At 33.7% G+C, this 16,481-nt stretch overlaps 1 protein-coding gene across 2 annotated transcripts in view; it reads right to left on the reverse strand.

The window, feature by feature from the left end:
• Positions 1-12,372: 12,372 nt before the first annotated feature.
• Positions 12,373-16,481, reverse strand: part of SESTD1 (SEC14 and spectrin domain containing 1) — a 99,953-nt gene continuing 95,844 nt past the window's right edge. For both annotated transcript variants that reach the window (XM_090268127.1, XM_090268123.1), the window contains exons 17-18: positions 14,910-15,031; positions 12,373-12,642 (exon numbers count right to left, since the gene is read on the reverse strand). In XM_090268127.1, coding sequence (XP_090124253.1) covers positions 12,513-12,642; positions 14,910-15,031 — 252 coding nt within the window. In that variant the 3' untranslated portion in view covers positions 12,373-12,512. The remainder of the gene's footprint in view (positions 12,643-14,909; positions 15,032-16,481) is intronic.

The following is a 16,481-nucleotide window of genomic DNA, read 5'->3' on the forward strand; positions in this document are numbered from 1 at the left end:
GAAAAAGAAAAAAAACCCCAAAAACTTCCAAATCCATGTGAGCAATCATAATACATAAGTTTTATATACATGGATATAAATTAACATTATAATAAAACTGCCCTGGGTTTGTGTCATTAATTCTATTTCTTGTTATGCTTAAAACAAAATCACATTAATAAGAATTTATCACATAAAAGAATGGAATTCAATTCTTCTAGTAACATTCACTATAGGATTGTTTAATGATTTGTATAGCCCTTTGTATGAATTATGCATTGATATTTTTCCTATACTTTATACATGAAATGAAAGCATCTACCATTCCAATAACTTTAAAATCTATTTTATGTACTTTTAACTTCTCAGGTTTCTAATTCTATTTTCCCAATTTCTCTATCTTTTACACAGGTAAATTTAAAAATAATTAAAATAAAATACATGATTCCCTTGGATTTTCTTTTTCCACATACCTTACTAGTATTTTTTTTTAAATCTATGGGAAAAAGAAATAGCAATATTTAGCATTCATTTTGAAATTTAACAGTGTGTTGAATATTGAATCCATCTTTACTTTCCATTTTATTGGATTGCCAATGACGTATCATGGACTGACTCGTGTTGCACTATCATATTAAACAAGTTTTTAAAGGTATTTTGGAAAAATATTTAAATTTCTATAAAGATGTTTCAGGATACTTTGAGGTATCAAACTTTAGATTTAAAATATTAATATTCTCATCTTTTTCAGCCTTATTGAGATATATAATTGACACTGACATGCTGTGTAAGTTTAAGGTGTATGTGTTGATTTGATACACTCATGTTGTAAAATGATTATCACTGTAGCATTAGCTAGCCCCTCCATCACATCATAAAATTATTTTTTCAGTAAGAATATATGAAATTTACTCTTAAAAACTTTCAAATACAGTATTGTTAACTATATTACCATGTTGTGTATTAGATCTGTAGAACTTATCTTCTATTGGGACATTTGTACTCTCTTAGCAACATGATACACTCATGTTGTAAAAAGATTACCAGTGTAAGCATTAGCTAGCACCTCTATCACATCACACAATTATCATTTTTCTAAGAATATTTAAGATTTACTCTTAGAAACTTTCAAATACAGTATTGTTAACTGTGTTACCATGTTGTGCATTAGATCTGCAGAACTTATCTTGTAATGGAACATTTGTACTCCCCATTGCCTCAAGTCTCCCAACCCTTGGTGACCACCATTCTATTCTCTGTTTCTGTAAGTTTGGCTCTTTTTAGATTCCACACATAAATGATATCATATACTTGTCTTTCTCTGACTTATTCCACTTAGCAATAAACATATGAGTGCAGATATGTTTTCGAGATCCTGTTTTCCTTATATACCTAGAATGTGAATGATGGATCATTTGATAGTTCTATTTTGAAATTTTTTGAGTAAACTCCATAGTTTCCATAGTGGCTATATCAATTTACATTCTCACCAACAGTGCACAAGTACAGTATTCCCTCACTTATTGCGGGTATTACATTCTAGACCCCCCCGGGAAGTAGGAGCCTTACATTTATTCTACACTCTTAAACGTACGTAACCTTAACAACACATGATACAGTACCCCAAAGTCCCGCGATATAGCAAAAAAATCCGCGATTACTGAACGGCGATAGAGAGGGACTACTGTATTCTCTTTTCTCCATATCCTCGCCAACACTTACCTTTTGTCTTTCTGATGATAGTGAATCCAGCAGGTGTGAGGTGATACCTCATTGTGGTTTTGATTTGCATTGCCCTCACGATTAGTGATGTTGAGCATCTTTTCATGTCCCTGTTAGCTATCTGTATGTTTTCTTGGAAAAATGTCTATTCAGTTCCTCTGCCTATCTTAATTGGATTTTTTAAAATTATTTTTGTCAGATATAAGCTTTGAAAATATTTTGTCATTCCATAGGTTGCCTTTTCATTTTGTTCCTTATACTATATAGAAGCATTTTAGTTTGATGTAGTCCTTCTTACTGGTTTTTGCTTTTGTTTCTCATTCTTTTGGTCAAGACCAATGTCAAGTAGCTTTTCCCCTAAATTTCTTCTAGTGTTACAGTTTTATGTCTTCAGCTTGTCTATAGTTCATGACAAGTTAATTTTTTGTGAGTGGTGTAAAACAGGGACCCAATTCCATTTTTCTGCCTGTGGTTATCCACTTTTCCTAAAACCATTTATTAAAAGAGACTACCCTTTCCCCACTGAATCTTCTTAACTCCCCTGCCATGTTCTGGTTGACCATATATTTAGCTACTGATCTGTGCTCTCAATTATGTTCCATTGGTCTGTGTCTATGTTTGACAGTACCATCCTGCTTTGCTTACCATAGCTTTGTAGTACAGTTTGATATCAGGAAATGTTATGCCTCTGGCTTTGTCCTTTCTCAGGATTGTTTTGGCTATTTAGGGTCTTTTGGTGTTATACAAATTTTAGAATTTTAAAAATATTTTTGAAAAAATATCATTGGAACTTTAATAAGGATTACACTGAATCTATAGATGGCTTTGGGTTATATGAACATTCTTACGGTATTCATTCTTCTAATCTATGAACATATGATATCTTTCCATTTGTTTGTGTCTTCAATTTCTTTCATCAAAGTCTTAGTATTTAGTGAACTGGTCTTTCACCTCCTTGGTTAAACTTATTGCTAAATGTTTTTATTGTTTTTAATAGTGTGAAATTGTTTTATTTCCTTTTCAGATATTTTGTTGGTGTATAAAAACACGACTGGTTTTATACCCTTCAACTTTACTGAATTTGATTTGTTCTAAAGGTTTTCTTGAGATCCTTAGGGTTTTCTACATAGATCATATAATCTATGTAGAACAAACAACAATTTTACTTCTGATTTGGATACCTTTCCGTTATCTTGAAAGGATAGCAATTGCTCTGGCTAGGACTTCCAGTATGATGTTGAGTAAGGGTGGTAAGAGTAGGCACCCTTGTCTTGTTCCTGATCTTTCACGACTGAGTATGTGTGTTGAGGTGTGTTCCTTCTACACCAAATTTGTTGAGTTTTTATGATTAAAAGATGTATTTTTGCCAAACAACTTTTCTGCATGTTTAGATGGTCATACAATTTTACCTATTATTCTATTAATATGGTATATCCCATTCACCGATTTGCATATGTTCAACTGTCCTTGCATCCAAGAGGTAAAGCCTGTTTGATTATGATGTTATGGTCCTTTTACTGCACAGTTGAATTTGGTTTGCTAACATTTTGTTGATTCATTCTCGGATGGTTCTGTGTCTCTAGGAGTTTATCTATTTCTTCTAGATTATCCAGTTTGGTGGCATATAATTGTTCAGTCATCTCTATAATCTTTTCACTTCTGTGGTATCATTTGTAATATATCCTCTTTCATTTCTGATTCTGAGTCTTTTTTTCTTAGTTCAGGTAAAGGTTTGTCTGTTTTATCTTTCAAAAAGAAAAGGTTAGTTTTGTTGACTTTTCTATTATTTTTCTAGTCCCTATTTCACTTATTTCTGCTCTGATCTTTGCTATCTCCTTTCTTAACTTTGGGCTTGGTTTATTTTCCTTTTTATAGTTTCTTGAGGTGTAAAATTAGGTAGTTTGAGATTTTTTTTCTTAATAGAGGCATTTATCACTATAAACATCCCTCTTAAAACTGCTTTTGCAGCATCCCATAGATTTTGGTATGCTGTGTTTCCATTTTCATTAGTTTTACGGTTTTTTTTTTAATTCTCCTTAATTTCTTTTTTATTATTCAGGACATTCTTCCTACTTTTAGAATCACTTTCTGCCTACCTCAGGTTGGTAGGTACATAGACAAAATGGGAGGGTAATTTGGCTATATCATCCATCACCCATAGATCAGATAGATTTGGCTAAGTGGGGTCAAACAGGCAGGTCAAACAGGTGGTAGAACATGTAAACAAATAACATGGTTAAACAAGAAGTTTGAGTTATTACTGCAACGTGTTGCTCTCCTTGTCATTGGCATCCACAGACTGATTAGGCTTAAGTAACATGGCTGAAGCAAAGGGACATTTCGATCAAACCCAAGGATGGAATCAAAATAACTTTTTTAAAAACAAAGCCTTGGGATCAAGGTAAGGGAAGGAAGCTCTTTGATTCAGAATGTACACTTAGGAGGCGAATAGTATTTTATTTGAAACTACTCCTCAGAATCCCATCTCCTGACTGCTTTTGGATTTGCAAATTTTGTAGATTAAAACAGACCAGCTCATGGAGAATTTCAAGGTAGAAGTCTTTCCTTGTGCCCTCACACTCTGTTCCCTACGGTCTTCTCTGCCAGAATATATACCACCTGTCATGAGCCCCCTGCCTCAGTACCATCCACTCCTTCGCTTACCTGGTTGTTAAGCAGTCCCCACTAGGGGACTGTGTCTTCATCTGTGTTAACTGATACTGAGTAATGCCCCTCCTAGATGAAGCTGCATTTAGAGGGGACTCTTGACAAGAGATGGGAGATTTTACATTTAAGAGTGTGGGCCCTCAAAAAGAAAACTTGTGGTTTTGACTACTCTCTCCTTTCTTATCATCATGCTTGTATCAGTTAAGGAAAAGCCTCCCAAAAGGGTTAAAGGTAAATGGCTTGCCAATTTCCAAATTCTAGAAATTCTAAGTTCTTGGTAGCCATTCTGAAGCTGCTATTATTTATAGCATAATATAATTACTTCTGTTATTTCAAATATAGCTAACTTGGTTCTAATATGCTTCCCCAAGCCCCAGCTACACTATCACTTTCTAGGTTTTAAAAATACACTTCTTGGTAAAAACAAAAGAAATTCAACCACTGCTTATTAATAGAGAACCTAAAAATTTCTGATAATGCAGGACTTAGTGAAAGCTCTGAATTTGTATGCCAAACCTGTGAGAAAGAGGGATGGAGGCTGTTGGAGAGGGAAGGAGAAGCCCAAATGATAGGTTATTTAACCTCTGTTTTCTAGACTCCAGATTATTTCAGGATAAAGAAGTTACATTTTAGTTAATCAAGAATTTTAGAAAAATTTGTTGACACAAATTTAAAGTTTCACAAAATGTAATGTGAATAGATGCAGAATTCATCAGATTGTTATAGAGACTAGCATGATTTAATTCTCCCTAGACTTTATGAACAATCTTTATTAACAGAAACCAAACTTAGTATACAAAGTGATAACATATCAAATAAGTACATACCAAAATCTGCTGCCATTAATTATAGTTTTTAACATTTTATTGCGTTTACAATGTATAGAACATTATAAGGATTTACAGTAGAAGCCAAATATCCCAGCCCTTATAAGTTGAATAGGAAAGACTGGATGAACCGTACATAAATATCTTTGAACATGAGCATTGGAAACATAAATATTATTACAATTTTACAGGTTTATATAGGTAACAGTTATGTATAAAAGAACAGGACAGAATGATAAAACACAGTGGATAAGAAAGTCACTAGGGTGTAAGATAACTATAGGTGGGTGGTACTGAATAAAAAGACAACATTGAAAATATGATTTTAAGTCTTAAAATGCCCTACAAAAACACAGCTATCCTCTATGCATAACTGTGAGGTAGAATTCTTCCCAGCCAGTTTTCTGGTTCCTTAACTACCTTTTGGGGGAATCCCCTACCCAGATGTTTCTCTCACATTGCTGTTCCTGGGACAGACTAGTAGTACATGTTTTTATTACTCCTTTTGTACACATTAAACAGACATAATCTTTTCTGTTCAATTATCCAACTTAACTACTGAAAATGGTAGCAAAAGTTAGTTGCAGAAACAAATCAATGTTGTTCCTTCTAGCTAACATATCATCATGCTTGAGTAAGTGCTCTCATTTCTCTGAAAGTGAAACTAATGCTAAAATTTAAGATACAGGAACCCCCTGGGGATTGTTTCAGGCAGACAGGTATTTGCTTCCCTCAAATAACACCAAATACCAACTGTGAACAATGTCGATTCTATCCCAAATCCATTTCTAGTATTTTTAATATGAACCATAAAAAAAGTTTATATCTTTCTACACATCCAAAAATATAGTGAAAATCCAACACACATTACAACCACATTGGAAAACGTTACGGCAGTTATTTTTAAAACTACCCTATGACACAGAAATTCTAATTCTAGGTATTCATCCAAGAGAAATGAAGGCCTATGTCCATATCAGACTTAGGTTAACAATAATCATAGCAGCTTTACTTATAATTGCCAAATGGAAACAGCCCAGGTATTCATAAATAAGAAAATGAATAAACGGCACTATAGTCACACAATGGAATACTACACAGCAATAAAAAGAAATGAACTACCAATACACCCAACAACCTGAAAAATCTCCAAAACATGGTACTTCTGGAAAGAGTGCATGCCGTGTGACTCTATTTACAGTACACAAAGACCTAGAACAAATAAGTCTGATTCATGTTAGAAAAAAGTACAGTGGATGCCTCTAGGGGGTGGAGTGGAGACAGGGTTGACTGCAAAGGGTCATGTGTGAATTTTCTGGTAACATTTTACATTTTGATAGCACTGTATGCTAACTTTATATAAAAAAGCATAAGCAAATATTGAACTCTAGTTAATGATGTGGTATGATGAATTATTTAGTATGTAGTGTATGATGTCCACAATTTAAAATACATCAGAAAGTGGTCTGAATTGACAAGCTGGATGAACAGATACATGGCAATGTAAGTGTAGTTAATGCTAACTAGTATCTGGATGGTGAGTACACTATAAAATTTTAACTTTTTTATGTTTGAAAAATTTTTATAATAAATAAATAAATAGTTGAGGGGAAAAATCTAGGGTGAAAGCTTACCAAATAATGCTGCTGAGCATTTCATTATTGATCCCATGACAATATAATCAAATATTTCCCATGTGTATCAATGAAAAAAACTTAAGAGCTTGTGAAAGGACATTCCTGAGTATGAGGTGAGCAATCAGTTTTCAAATCTATGCTGGTTCAAAATTGTCAGTGATATTTCGATCCCCTCACACCTTTAAAAATTACAATACCTATATTGATCAAGTATTTTAAATCAATTTGTTGGCTGTGTAGACTGACATAGAGCTAAGTTGAAGATACAGTCTCAAGAGAAAAATCAAGCTTAGGAATTGTTTTTACCATGATTTCTAAACTAAAAAAGAACAAGGGTAATTATTAGAAAAGATGTGTAGGCCCAAAACATGATATGAAGTGTGATCTTCATGAACAGGCCCTATGTTCTAAGTGAAAGGACGGCTGAATCATCCTCCTTTCTCTGAGGGACACATTTGGGGACACCCTATGTAAATAACATTTTACTTATAAATACTCCTAAGGTGACTCTGAGATTCACTAGGAATGGATTCAGATTTCAATAGCCTTTTGTCAGAAACAGTTTTCCACAGGCCTGGCTAAAAATCCATTAACAACATGGCTCTTATCTTGCAGTTCATAACTATTTTTAGTTATCTGCTAAGAATTTCTATATCATTATATATAGCCATTATTATGTACTGTCCCAGAAGGGTTCTCTAAAAAAACTAATCTCGATTATTTAAAAAACTTACTGCTCTCAAAATATTTAGTCATAGTTCTGTCTTTGCTTTGATCTCTTAATCCTTCATGTCTTAGTACAGGCTCCTATGCCTTTTCTTGAAGCGCACAGACTAGGCTTGTCAGATTTCCAGGTTTGTTTAAAAATATCAGTCATGTTATTCAGCATCATAGCTGTGAACCCTTTTTATTCTTAAACATGCCTGTACATTTATGCTATCTAATGGAGTAATCCTAGTTCTATCAATCTCTATTAGAGGTTCAGTCTTTTTTCTGTTACTATCACTGCCAAAGTTTATCAAGATTTCTCTAACATTTCTCTTCATAACAACACGAAGGGTGGTTTCAAGTCATGTTTTTACCTCACTATCCAAATACTTTATAAAAATATTTTAACAGTTTTGTGCTCTTGTTGTTTCTACAAATTGGTGCTGAATTACTAAGAACCACACTAAGTATTACTTTTATTTACTTTCTTACTTATTAATGGAATTGTGCCATGTCCTGACAACCTCAAAGTAGGTGATACTCCTCACTTATCTTCCATCTTGCTGCTCTATCATCCTGCCATAAAAGAGTTAATCTGTCAGATTTAAAAGTCTTGTTATTTACTGATGAGTTCACCAACTACACCCTTAGTATTTTCAGGAGGCAATTCTGAACGTAGGGAAAATGGAGCTTAGGGAGGTAGGGAAGTGAGCATAAACATTGTGCCATTTCCCCCATCACCCCATGATTGTCACCTGAGACAAGACCAAAATGAAATATCCTATTTTCTATTCTGAAGAGACAATTATAGTAACAATACCTTCCATCTTGGATAACATCTTAGTTTTCAATACATTTTAAAACATGATTGCATTTCATTCATGCTTGATATTATTTGATATGATGTCTCTAACTCACAGAACCAGAGTAGTTTAGCGGTTTTTACCAAGGTCAGTAACTGGCAAAGCCAGACACTGAAGTCAAGTAGTCTAACTCTAAACTCTTCCCATTACATTCACTATAACTATTGTTTTAGCTTTTATGATCTTTCCTCTACTGTTCTTGCTATCATTTATGCTCCTTAGCAAAACCTAGACTTTTCAGTAGCACATACTAAAGTCAAATAATATCAGATGTTAAATCTGTACTTCATTTTGCCTTATCAGGGTACTGGTTACCCTACAGAAGAGTATTTTCCACTCTCAACTGAAACTTTTTATTTTTAGAACTGAAAGTTAATACTGGTTAGTTAAGTTTGCTAATTAGGTTAACTGTGCTCAGCTATGTTCCAGCCCATCTTTTTAATACTAAAGACATTTTCCTTGAGGGTTTAAGCAAAGATACCTCAATCATGGAAATATTATCATTGATGATATTTACTGATGTTCATTTCCTGTACCATTTTAATAGGCTCAAGGTGTGGAGGACTTCAGCAACCATAGTATGTTTAGTTTTTATTAGTTTTTCTTTTACTGTGGTCTTCTGATGGGGAAAATACATAGTAATACCCAATCTCTCTGGCAAGGGACTTAGAATGTAGTAGAGAACTCTGTATTCTTTCTCCAAAAGCACACCGTACAGTGAGACAGGTTCAGCTAATCTCACAATCACGCCACTGGTTACAATGGGCTTACATCAGAGTATGGTTTGCTCAGCACTATAAGAGAATTAATTGTCATGTTCATATTAAGCAGCACACCACTAACTATAATAATAATAAACTAAATAGCACACCATTTGTCGACTGAAGGGTTAACGAAACAAACAACAAACACACTGATGCTAGGTAACACTTGGAAGTACTGGCCAATTTAAATGCCTATAAACTGAGAGAAGTATCCAATCTTCTCCATAGTAAGGAATCCTCCACCTGAAATCAACATCCTAGCTGGCAGGCTGAGCAGTTTCATCCACATCACAAGCATCACCCTAGCAGAGTAAGGTCATTAACAATGAAGATTGGGAATAAAGCCAATTTTATCTGGTATGAAGTTACCACCTTTGCATTTTAATGCTGCTGTGTTAGACATGTGTCAATAAATTCCAAAACTACAGATACTGAATTTACACAAAAGCAAATACATACATGACAAGGAAAAAAATCCCCCAAACCAAATAAACAAACAAACCAACCACAACAAAACTAGCCCAATTAACACTTCAATAATTCCCTGAGATGGGCTAAAGTAATGTGGAAAGTTGTGGCATATGCCAATTAGAAATGATGGTTCTTTCTCCATTTTCCAGCCAATGTTTTTATTATGTACAAAAAAAACCTTGTATTTCAAACAGATTGCAGTTACTTCCTTCACATATACTCTAACTGAACTATGAAAAAAAAATATTAGGGCATTGTTGGGTTTTCATTCATAACTATATGTATATATACAGATTTACATATAGAAAGTAGCAGCAAATTTACAAATGAAGAACAATATTTCTGTTAAAAACATATTCAGCTTCATCTGAAATACTCAAATTAAAAATAACAGTTCTAGATGCTGCCTTATTTTCTTTTGCTGTAGGCAGGATAGCTTAAGGCATATAAAATTAACTCATTTGTAAGCAGGTGAGTTGATGGTAGAACTGAGTCTCATTACTAACAATCAATCCTTTCCTAGTAAAGTCTTAATAAAAACATTCTAACTACTGTGACATTTAGTAGAAGTAATAGTTACTGAGTATAACTGAGCATCTAAATTAGCTAATACTGAAGTATCTAAAAATACTAAATGACTTCTTTATGAGTAGATTCACTCATAACTCAGTCCTAACTTTAGAAAATGTGTTTAAAACACACCTCAGACTACAATATGAGAGATTTTATTAATGCCTATAAATACTATTCACATACATACAGAGGAACTGAGCAACTATTATGCATGAGCAAAGGTCTGGAAACAGAAGTTCCACAGGATTCCTTCCCTTAAAAGAGCTTATGATGTAGCAGGTGAACACAAACAATTGTAGCATGTGGTTAGCACCATCATGAAGACTGAAGTGAAGAATCACAGAAGTTTATATGTACTCATAGAAGTTAGGCCCCAAAAGGCTCAGAGGATTATCAAATATAGAAAGAACTTCCTGGCTGTTCTCAGAAGCAGTGGTAGCACAAGGTAAGAAGGAGCATTTGAATGTTGCCCCCAGATTTTCTGGCATGTCTGACTAGAAAAAAGGCTGCACATTTAACCAAAATTGCTCCAAGAGGAGAAAGGTAAGAATATTATAAATAACTTCATCTAGGTTGAAATGTCAAGCAGGCAGTTGAAAGATCTAGAATTTTGGACCAGATATATAACATAGGACATTGAGATAAAAGAGAAACCCTAAAAATGGGAGTATGAAGCATTCTGAAGACAGAATCTGAGAGAGCACATTTGTAGATCTATTTGAAATAATAGTGACGTGACTATACTTACAGTATGGCAGAGCATAATATCCTCAAGGGAGGAGACACTGTCCAGGAGAGGTGGCGCAATGGTGTGTAAATGTGGCAGAGACAGAGGAGGATAAGAATGCAGACTATGCAAAAAGTCATTCAATTCACCAACTAGGAGCCCATTTAGAGCAGCTTCAGTACAGTGCTGTGTAAAACCAGACTGCAAGTCGTTGAGCAGTGAGCAATGAGGATGCAGAGGCAATGGATATGGATTTCTCCAAGATGTCTGGCAGTGTGAAGAAGGCTAGAGAAACCAGCAGGTTCAGACAGAGTATTTTTCATTGGAGGATATATGAGCATTCTTGAAGAAGAAAAGGAACTAGCATAGAACTCTTTGCATTGTTTTATATTGACCACAGACTAAAAAAATTATTTTAATCTTTTTCAAAAATATTTTCTGAAAATTTACACATAATTAAATTATATGCATTTAAAACCATTTAAACATAAACTTAAAAGCACTAGCATTTTATAAATTTTATTTCTAAAACTGTTGCAGTTTTTGTATTAGACTACTTTAGAATTTTGTTTCTAGTCTATCATGAGAAATTAACCTTAACAATTGCTACTTTAGTTCCAAATAGATAACTCTTACAGGATTATACGTAAGTAATTATGTATGCGTTCTTCCCCAGCCCTCCTCCTTCAAAAACAAAGTATCTTGAGGGTGGTTAATAATTTGGATAACATTTTTCAAGTTGAAGTAGAGGAAAATGTGAAATAGTATTCCATTATTTGTAAGTTTCTAAAGATCTAAATTGTTTTTCACAATTACTTTTTCATGAAAAAACATGATTATATACACATGCTTACATATGAATTTCCTGGCTAAAACACATGCAACCAACTTGAAAAAACAAGTATTAAACCATCCTCACAATCCTAAGAATGCCCTTTTTAATAAACTCATGTTTGGAAATAGGATATAACCACCAAATTAAATAAGATGTTTAAAAGAAGCCTTTTATTAAGCACAAACAACTTTTAATACATTATCAGTACAAATAGAAAAGTGTTTTAATGAATATCATGTATCAAAGATCTGAAGGTTTTCTTCATACTGACATGATAAAAATAATCAATTTTAAAGAAAAATTACAAAGTAAAATTTTGAGGACACCACTCTTTACTGATTACCACTTAACTACAGCCTAAATTTACTCTAACACCTGGGGAGGAAGGGCAACCACTGTTATATAGAGAATTCCTAAACTCTTATTAGCACCATTCAAAGCTTATTATCAGTTGTTCATCTACAAACTGACAGGTCAGGTAAAGCTTTAAAGCAAGTTTTCAGTGCAATGTTTACAGTTCCTTCTTTTAAGATACTTGGAGTCTATGGTCTCAAAGAATGTTAAGTAATTATACCTTGGTAGTTGTAAGATGTTAACATGTAGAGAAAAATGTGTAATGAAAAGAAAAGAGGCTTCTCTTGGATGTGAAATGTATCTTAATGTATTGTGTCTAATGCTGTAGTATTCTGACAACATGCGGAATTATTATAAACACAGATCTCTGGAAAGCTGGTAGACATTAGCTCTCTGTGGTCATCATTTCAGGATGTCTCAGCTGCTGCCTTTTGAGACTAACAAGTTTCATCCTGTCTCTGATGTGTTCTGCAGTAGAAGCCATGTCACTTGGACTCCCAAAATATTGTTCGGTTCTAAAAAATTAAAACAGACAGAAAAACCCCATTCAAATTAATACAAATCCACTGACCACATCAAATGCAAAAAAGCAGCAAAATTACCAGAAAAATTATATCTGTGATATAGCATTAATTCATTTGTAGGCCATACTATTTATCTTTGAGTAGTAAGTAATTCAGTAGGAGAAACATTTTTAAAATAGCATAAATTATTGTAAGACATGTTGAGAAAAATATTTTAGTGATATAGAGTCATATCATGTATACTCAGTATAATCTCAATAAACCAACAATGTAACCAAGCTATGCAACAATAAACAAAACAATGCAACACTGGAGATACTCTGTTTTTCCATCTTGGGTCCATAGCATACACAAATATAAAGTTTGTATGTGAACTTCAGTGCTAAGGGCCAAGTACACTCATCATCTAATATAGTTTGCAAGTGAAATATCCATTTAATGTTAAGGCATCATTTGGGACATTAACAGATAAAATCATTTAATTTTATCCTACCTACAAAGACACTGTATTCAGAGTCACAGAATCTTTTAGAGTTAGAAGAGTTCTTGAAAATGATTTGGTTGTTGTCTTCATTTTTTAGATCAGAAAACTAAGGTCTAGAAAATTAAGTGGCTTAACTAAGTCACACAGTAGAAAAAATAAGATTTGAATCTTGGTCTTCCAGTAGTGAATCCAAGAAAGACCATCCATTTAAAAAATATTTTTCCAGGAGAATGTTACAAAAAATAAATCTGAATAATTTTACTATCAAACAAACTGTATATGACACAGATTATTATATAAAATGGGGTAACAATTCCAAATATTAAAGGTGGTTGTTGTAAAATTTTAATATCAGTATTAACTTATTCTTTTACATTAAAAGGATGAGGAAATGACACACAAACTATTTGTGGAACACAAGCTCAAGCAAAACCACCAGGAAAAGAGATTCCCAGGCTGACCTGAATGGAAAGGGAGACTGACAATTGGTTGTGAAGCATAGAAATAGGCATTTTGGGGGTGGGGTGGGGGGTGGAATTGAACAACCAGAAGTAGCACAGTAATACTGTTACCAGCTAAATTCATAAATTTCAAGCTTTATTCTTTTGTATACACTGCTGATGTATAACATGACTTCAGGCTATTTCTGACCGTTCCATTTTAGGTATGACTAGAGATTATCTACATATTAGACTATGAATAATATTCTTTCAAGAGAATAATAGTATATCTTCTCAATATCAATTCCAAATCATTTGATGTTCATGACACAGCAGAAGTTGCACTATGTGTCAGATTTTATTAAGTAGTTTATATACATTTACCACATACAATTACTCTGCCCCTATTACCTGAGGTGGTATTAATCCTATTTTTAGATGAGAAAATTGAGGCACAGAAAAGGCTAAGTGGCTTCACAGCTACTAGATGGCGGAGCTGGGATTTTAACCCAAGATATCCAGATTCAAACCATTACACTACATTAAAATGTAAGGATAGATGTATTCTGTGGTTCGGGTTCCCACTGGTTACCTCTGAATCATTTTCACTGAGAAGGTCTAGATCCTCAGGATTAAAGCTCCTTCTGATTCATTTACTGGCCCATTTATTATTTTCATGAGTTTCATATTTTTATCATTGACTATTTGAAATAAAAAGCAACATAGGAATCAGAAGCCCATCATTTTACAAATGAAGGAACTGGGACTCCACATAGCATAGTGAAAAGAGATGGGTTTAGACCAGGAAGACCTGACATTGTATCCTAATTCCACTTAGAGGCTATGAAATCCTGGGCACCTTATTTATCATTCTGAGCCTCAGTTTCCACATCTGTAAATCAGAAATAATCATATTGGCCTGGCACTGTTTGGTCAAAAGTAATAAAGGTGAAGTATTTAGCTAGGTGCCTGGAATACATTGAGCTCACTGAACATTATTCCCCATACCTCCCCTAAATGACGCCCGAAGTTACTCTACTCCCTACCATCATAGCCAAGGCTAGAACCCAGGATGTCCACCTAGTCAGTGATCTCTCTTCTACAACAGGCTGTCAAGAAGCAACACCTTTGATGACAGCAAGTGTGAAGTACTACTGTTGCTAAGAGCTGAGTTTGGAAATTTTTTTTATTTTAAACCAGTTTATTATGGGAATTGAAAATGTGGACCAAAGCTAAACTGCCTTGGCTTTTTAAACAAACAGATCTTCCTCTTTTGATGATGTCATTGATAAAAATACCTCACTGATAAAAAGACATAATAAAAGACACCGTACCCATCAGGATAAACTACAGGAACAGTTAATCTATCCAAAAGTGATTTTCCAACTGCTTCAATTTCATCAAATTGCTCCTCATCATTAATAGCTTCAGGCTCTTCTGGACAGTCTTGCAAAATCTGCAACAAAAAAGCAACATCAAGAGACAGAGAAAGGAAATAAAGCTCATGCAAATTTAGTAAATGGAAGGTGTTTATATTTTGTTTTATTTTAGCATTTTCGAGTACACCATTGTACAAGATTGATGTATTTCTGGCAAAACTGGCTCAAGAAATTCAAACAAAATGAAATATATAATCCCTACTAATATTATATAATTGGAGTATGAAAGGTCTATAGTGATTCCCAAGAAAAAAAAATAATACTAGGCAACTATTTGAACAGAAAGCTCACACTGTACTTAAGAAGTATTCTTTCATTAACTAAGTAACTATTTATTGAACACTTATTATATGTTTATTTAGTGCTTGGGATATAAATGAGATATAGATTTTGACCTCCAGGTATTTATATAAATATGAAACAACATATACTCCAAGTACAAGCACACAGCTGATGTGATGACTTAGTTTTACACACTGTTGTTTTAAAAATTGATCTGCTGGCTTAATTGATGTAAACTGATATGGTTAAAGTCAAATATAGGGAAATTCTACAGCCATTGATATTATTTTTTTCCCTTAACTATTACCATTTAAATTAAACTACAAAAACACCCTGCAAAATTTGGGGGAGGGAGAAGAAAAAAATACTTATTTTTGCAACTTTTTCTTTTTGTGTGATATACTTTACTTAATCTAATCATGTTTATTTCAGCATTACTGATAGAGAACATTTTTATGTTCTAAAATTCTAGATTCAATTTAAATATTGTCCCAGTCATACTGTACCATTTGCTTATAGTTGTTACATTCACACGTACCGGTATAAAACAGAAAACCATGAAAAGGAAAATAAAATATGTTAACAGAAGGTTTTACCAGAGGTTTGCAGAGCAAAATAACCTTAAATCAAGTTTACTGTCAGCATGATAAAGGCCATGGAGTAGAAAGTATAGAAATGTTAATTTTCTATGAAAAAAACTACCAACCATATATATTCTTATATGACCTCTTAAAGTGGTCTAGGTTTTAAAAAGTCCTTGCTGACACCTTTAAAAAGCAATATCCTAAAAAGTTTCCAGTGCTAATAGAAAGAGGTCTAGTGGTCACTATTGGACAGAAGGGAGGGCAGCAGGAGCAGGGTGGAGAAACAGCCTGGGGGAGCTGCTAATGTTCTGTTGTTTGGATAGTGCACTGATTACAAAGGTGTGTTCACTTTGTTAAACTTAATTGAGCAAAACATTTATGATCCCTACACTATGTTAGTATTATACATCAATAAAAAGTGGTCATTAAAATAATCAGTAAACAAGTTAAGCCATTTTGCATACTTTGTTATCATTATGCCAATTTTAAACTAAACTCCACTGCCTGTAGAGTTTAGTGATCAGCTCAGAAAGTTTACTATGAACATTGCCCAACAAATGTAGTTCACAACACAGACATAAACTGCTTAATTCCTGAGGTT

This window comes from Furipterus horrens, unplaced genomic scaffold, assembly GCF_987537825.1.
Source record: "Furipterus horrens unplaced genomic scaffold, mFurHor1.1.pri manual_scaffold_1, whole genome shotgun sequence".
Taxonomy (NCBI): Eukaryota; Metazoa; Chordata; class Mammalia; order Chiroptera; family Furipteridae; genus Furipterus; species Furipterus horrens.